Raw genomic sequence first — 6657 nt, forward strand, 5'->3', positions numbered from 1 at the left:
GCTACCAAAATTTGCATTGTGGGGTAGATTATGGGGGCTGGGTGACCTCATTAATGGGGGCAGCCATACTTAAAACGCTCCCACATTGTTTAAAACATGTGTAAAACCAGAAAGATGCATGTGAGCTGAGGTGGGAAGGACAAAAGGGACATGTGATTGAGGGACTGAAGACAGAAGAGACAGGTGCTTGAGGGACTGAGGACAGAGGAATAATATCAACATGAATATAATTGATTCAGTCAATGCAGGAAGTGAATCATAATAGTGCTCACTTTTTTTGTCCATACAATATTTTCCGCTGAGCCAGAATATATCATCCCTCTAGCACTCTTCAACCAGCCAATGCCCTATACCCTCCACTCTATGTCACTGACAGCGATAGCGCAGGAGGGGTACTTGGCAATGCCCCGACTCTGCTAGTGGTCGCTGGCAAGTGGCGGAGATGCCCTACCGTCATACCCCAGATTCCCCTTTTCACACTCCAGCTGAAGGACAGGAGAGGGTCACTTTGTTGACCTGCTTTTTTGAGCAGCCACTTGTACCATAATCACCAAAAATAACACTAGCCTTCTAAAGAGCCTCACACCTAGCTGGCCAGTGGACCCGGTCACGATGAGCTAAATGATCACTAAATGAGCATATTAATCACCGGCAACAACATAACTAAAATAGTACAAAAGCGTGTAAACATAACTCAATCATGGTTTTGGTGTCAACAACTAATTTCAAAGTGTACAACTGTACAATAAACACATAAACTGCTTGAGTGGTATAAGTCCTTTCCAAGATGATATCTTTGCTTAATCTTAACCTTCAGGTAAATTAAGAATGCCCCCCCCCCCCCCCCCCCCCCCTATTGACCATTGGCCATTGACTCCAATGACAAGGAAAAAAAGCTCATCATCAAGGCAGTTTTCTGGAGCCTGTTGTCTCTTTTATTTGCCTTGTTTACCTTTTAGTTGGTTAACGCACTGACCTGATAGGCAGCTGTGTTTTCAAAAGGCTTTACACGCCACAGGTTTCTTGGAGAGGATGGAGGGGGTTCATGGAGGGATTAGAGCAAATCCATGGACACCAGATATGATTCTCTCACAAGGGAAATACCTCCAGATCTGCTCCCTGTGTTTTCTAAACACAGTCATTGTCCGACTCAAAATACAACTTGGAGAATGTTGTTCTTCCTTTTTAGCCCAAATATTATGGTGTTACACAATGAAATAAAGTAGAGAGCAGCAGCAACATGGTAAATGTCTTTTTGGCAGCCAACTGAATACTAGTGCTTGCTTTCTGGGAGATATGGCTACATGGATGGTGATGTCAGAAAAAGAAGTGCAGAGTGGTAATTGCCCCCCCCCCCCCCTCCCACACACACACACACACACAACACGCACACACGCACGCACGCACACACACGCACACACACACAGCAGCAAATGAACAAAGAGATGAACAAACGCATGGACTCCGGGGCTTCAGCCAAAAAAGCCACCATCTCCCTTCCCCTCCCCCATTTTTCCCTTTTTTGTCCAGCGACACCGCTCATGTCTGCATTTGTCCCTTTTGATAAGGCCCTTTCATCCTGTTTGCATTGATTACAGGCTGACGAGTCACAGCGATACACTCAGGGTCCCTATTCGGGCTGGCTGCCCCCGCGCTGCACACTGGGCCCATTGTGGCCAGGAATGTGTCTCCTTTCATGGCCCGAGCTCAACTATGAAAGCACGTCAATAATCCTGAGACAGCGGGCGCTCCACAATACAACCACTGCCAACCCACCGACCAAACCACCGTGGAAATAGGCCCTCATTTTCCGCTCCACTACGGAGGGGAAGCCCTAACTGATCATGGGTGTGTGTGTGTGGGGGGGGGGGGGCGTTGTTTAGGGGCAGGCTGGGTGAACTCTGATGATCAAACTGAACTTCACAAAGGTAAATGTACTCTTGTGGAAGAGAGGAAGAGTACTTGTCTATGTTGGACTTTTGAGGCAGTATCCTTCCATGCTTTATCAATATTGCTCTCAAGCATGACCTAACAGCTTGAGAACAGTTTTATAGCTTTGCACAGCCCCTCCTTGTTTTCACAACGAAGACCACCAAAATGGGGGTGGGGGGTTTGGCTTCTGGTTTCAGGAAGTATCAAGATGCCGGTGTACTGCCGAAGCTGGAACCAGTGTTGGTTGGCTGTAGAAGCTGTGGTTTTGGGTACCAGGGATTTGTACGAGCAAAGAACGTGACTCCGCAGGCAGAACAAATGAGATTTGAGTCTTTAGCGGCCACTAAAACCATTGAAAATATACATCTGTTATATTTATTTTGGGGATTGTGTGAGACGTTGGGGGGCCAGGTACAGAGGGCTGTGGGAATCTAAAAGCAAGGCCCAGGCAGGGATGGGAGTGAAAAGGACCGATCATCACTCTGTAAAGAATTAAAACCACCTCTGTAAATAGCCCCAATGTTTGTGTAGTGCCTCAGGGTGGGAGTTTCACAGCGTCTGGGGTTCCAGTGTAAATAAACAGTGCAGAGGTCTGTGTGAGGGTGGAAGCCACCCCCCCTCGAGGTGAAGCCCACTCCTTTGTTGCTGCCTAATCTAGGCCACTTTCTATTGAGGGGGATGGGGATTGGGTCTCTGCGTGTGACTGAGATGAAGTTGGATGGCTGTGTGTATGGTATGATCTCTCAGATCTTCGGAGACCCTCTGCCACTGTTGTTTGCCAGTGCAGAGACAACCCATATCCCCACCCTGGACCTACCGGTCTGTCCGAGGAGCTTCAAGATGCAGCAAACAGACAAATACAACCACCGCTGACCCACAACTCAAATTATGTCTCTCCTTGGAGGTAGAAGTGATGAATATTGATCCATAATAGGGGTTATGTTGTTATGCTAATCTAGAATAATTAACAGAAGTTTTAGGGTGGGGTAGTGGTCGGGGAATAACGGTTTTGAGGCAACATTGTCTGATAGCATAAAACATTTTGAATGCCATTATAATTGGCAGTGTGCAATAGTCATCACTGATTGAACTGTGGGTTCGATTGACCAAAGGCATGGGGTTGATTTCAAAGCTTCCATCTTCGGACGAATAGCCCATTGGGCTAAAAGAGATCCAAATAACAAAGTCAAAATCAAATCCCATAGTGTCAACAGTGGGCTCGCAGTCCTTTGGCCCAGTTTCTCTGCATCATCCGATCTCTCAGCCTGAGGTGTTTTGTTCCAAACCATCGGCTAGCCCACATGGGCCAGTCACAAGTTTACAATTTGGTGGCCAATGAAAAGTGGTCTTTTCCGCCCTCCTGACCCCACCAACCCTCCTGAGCAAAAACATCTGAGAGCAGTCCAATTAAAGTGCCTCTCTCTCAGGTTGTCCAAGTAAAGGGTTTTATAAATAATTAATTCTCAGGATTCAGAAGAATTTTCAGGCAGGATTTACGGCAAAAATAGTCATTCAGCCTTAATTCAGTGATACATTATTATTCCATTTGTTTCACACAGTAAAAAGAGAACACAACGTGTGTTACCTATATGATTAGGTAATTATTCTATTATATGATAATTATACACATATCAAGAGTTTTATTTGTCACATGGAGTGAAATGTAGGGATGATAATAGAAGAAAACATCACTAACAATCATTCAAAATGTGTATCTATCATACAAAATTAAGAAGTGTAATATCACATGCCTGTTTCGAATAACACATTTTTATATAATTGTCAAGTACTGTAAAGTAGACCAGCATACTGGGTCAAACATAGCATGGATTACCTGTTAAATATGGCTCATAGTACATTTGTAATAATAACATCCAAAAAACGTGTTATCTAGTTACAAGGAAATGTACTAGATCACTATTTTAACTGTAATGGATAGGCAATAACTATTTAAATTAATTCCCATGTAGAATTAAATCAAAAGCAGACTACCTGGCCAATAATTATTAACAAGGGGCAAATGTGAGGAGGCCAAATGAATGCCAGTTTGTGGGGGGAAAGAAACAAGGGGGGGATGAAGACACAAACAGTTGACTGCAATGAGCCAATGTTTGAGCGAGGTAAAAGCTTTGTTTTGCATTATTACAAATGTATTCGTGGAGGAGGGGGGAATCAAACTGATATTTAGCCCCTACTTGCTTTTTTTCCTCTCCTTTTGTTTTATGCAAGGCTCTTTTTACCACATGGTAGTGACAGATTGTTTGAGCTGGAAGGAAAAGCCATTCGAAGCTAATTAAGCAGCCATTCCAGGCACTATTCGCAGGCAGGAGGGAGAGTAGCACAGGCATTTGTCAGCGCTGAACCCAACGTGGGTTTAATTGACAACATAGAAACCTGACTGACAGCTTTTGCTCTCACGGACCAATTGTAAGCCGGAGAGCTAGACCGCTGCAATACCATTGGATAAAAAGCAGTGATGGGGAAGAGTGGCCCCACGTGGGGTATAACATAGTGAGCAACACGTGATAGGCTGATTTCCTCAGGCGCAGACATGTTGTAGCCTACCTAGTGCTGCTGATATGAAAGCTTGTTGATGCTTGAGGTCTAGTTAGAAATAGGTCGATCAACTCAAATCACTCATGATTCAAAATACATTTTACTATACATTTGGTGCTTTTCGTATTTTTGTTTATATCAAGTCACATTCTATGAAATAGGCCAATGTGATTATTTAAATGTTATTTATTTATGCACATGTCTGTACATAGCTCCTGACTTTGTTCTCAGAGTAACCTCCCTGCTTAAAAGTCCTATAAATGCTGCATTGGTCAAATTAAACGGATAGGCTTGGCCTAGGCTTATAATTTATTGTGGCTCCATAAGCAACCATACAATAAAATATAAAATGGGACTATACAGGCCTATACAAGATGTAAAATGCAATTTACTAGTTAATGTCTTGTTCTCGCTGGGGTTCCAATGTTACATCTGTTCTAAGAGCCAAGACGTGACCCAATAACACAAAGCTCAAATGTCTAAATACTCAACCACTAATAATAATGCACAGAAATATAAATGATCATCCTTGTTTAGAACAAGTCGTCTGTTGAATGTAATGGTTGAACGCCAGTTCAGATCCAAAATGGCGAACACGTGAGGTCATATATCACTGTCCAATCAGAACACCAGTGTATTATACACCCCACGTGGGGGACACCCAACTCCGATTGGCCCATGTTGATCAAGTCTTTCAGAGAACCCGATTGGCCCGCGCGGGGCCCTCTCTCGGCAGTGGAGTCCTCGTGTCAGCGCACAGTCTGTGTGTGGTACGGGCAAGAAAGCAGCGAGAAACGGACGAAATCGTATGCAAGCAATTGGTACGTTTCACAACGACCAGCCTTTCGGCAACTGAACCTGTTTTGCATCGCGAAATCACCGTTGGACTTATTGGGAGATTCGTCTGCTATTTTCGGATCCAGTAAGGGCTCCTTTTTGAAGTTGTATGCGGCCGACAACAACTCGTCCAGGGGTTTCGGACGGAGAGGCAGGTCGCGTCTCCAGATCACCAGAGTTTCTAAAAAAGGCTCACAAGGGACAACGAGGATTCCATGTAACCAGCGATTGGCTTTTTTTTCCGTCTTCTTCAAGTACAGCTATAATATATACACGCATCGCTTTCGGATGAAGGTCACAAACAAAGGATTTTGAGCATTCTGTCGAGATCGGAAATATTGCCCAAGACGAGAGGCGAGGGATCGGTCGAGACAAAGGTAAAATGGGAGACACGAGAAGAGAGCTGCTGCTAACAAGACTGCTGCTGGTGTGGCTTTATGGAGAAACGCTGCTGCTTCTCGTGTTTCTGCCCTTTCAGAGCCCCAAACCAGTCGACCGATTTCTCCATAGCCAACCTCTTGTAGTGCTCGTGTGATTCAAGCTACAGAAATAACATCAGACGCAATCGGATGTATCGACCGTTTGGAATGTATATTTGCTACATTGTGACACCGCTCTGTCGTTAGTTCGCCCCGACACGCGTCACTGGTGCAACAGACTTTTATTATGACTACATCTCCATCCACTAGTCAAACATTTGAAAATAGCAAAAAAAAGTATTTTTGAGTAAAATATGATCGTGTGTACGGCGATCAGTGTTAAAAAAACAAAAAAAACAAATCACCCCCCCTATAGTGTGGATTAATAAACAAACATTGGAAAATAATACATAAATAGGTTTGTTTTGGAGTGCAACTTAATTGCTCGGTACACCTTTTTGTTTATAAACTCTCCCTTGTTTTTCTTGTTTGTTTAGCTACGTTGAAGGGTAGGAGGACAATAAGGTCGAGGGAGCTCCAGTGATTGAGATCGAGGTGTCGCCTGACTGAGAGCCGAGGACAGGCGCTTTGTCCGCCGCCATCCTGCAGGAGGGAGGGAGGGGTGGCGGCTCTCACCGCACATTCACTGGGATCACGGAGACGAGACCGGATTCCACTGTGAAAAGGACATAATCGACATGTATCCACAGGGCCGGCACCCGGTGAGTAGCTCTTGTTGTCATTATTTGTAAATTATGCAAATATACGCCACTTTTTTTTTTAAGTATCTTAATGAGCTTGTCATCAGGCGAGCTGGTGATCTGCACCTTATTACTATTTATGGTTCGCACGTCGAGTATAGTGGGTGCTGTTGAGGCACTCGACACAGGAACCTGCTCGACTTGGGCATCAG

The 6657-nt window shown here is 44.6% G+C and overlaps 1 protein-coding gene across 8 annotated transcripts in view; it reads left to right on the forward strand.

Moving 5' to 3' along the window:
• The first annotated feature begins 5261 nt into the window (after positions 1–5261).
• The window catches only part of tle3b (TLE family member 3, transcriptional corepressor b), a 45034-nt gene continuing 43638 nt past the window's right edge, over positions 5262–6657 (forward strand). For all 8 annotated transcript variants that reach the window (XM_084337170.1, XM_084337172.1, XM_084337171.1 and 5 more), the window contains exons 1-2: positions 5262–5702; positions 6242–6466. In XM_084337170.1, the coding sequence (XP_084193296.1) occupies positions 6443–6466 (24 nt within the window). In that variant the 5' untranslated portion in view covers positions 5262–5702; positions 6242–6442. The remainder of the gene's footprint in view (positions 5703–6241; positions 6467–6657) is intronic.

The sequence above is a fragment of the Notolepis coatsorum genome (assembly GCF_963971535.1).
Source record: "Notolepis coatsorum genome assembly, chromosome: 20".
Lineage (NCBI taxonomy): Eukaryota > Metazoa > Chordata > Actinopteri > Aulopiformes > Paralepididae > Notolepis > Notolepis coatsorum.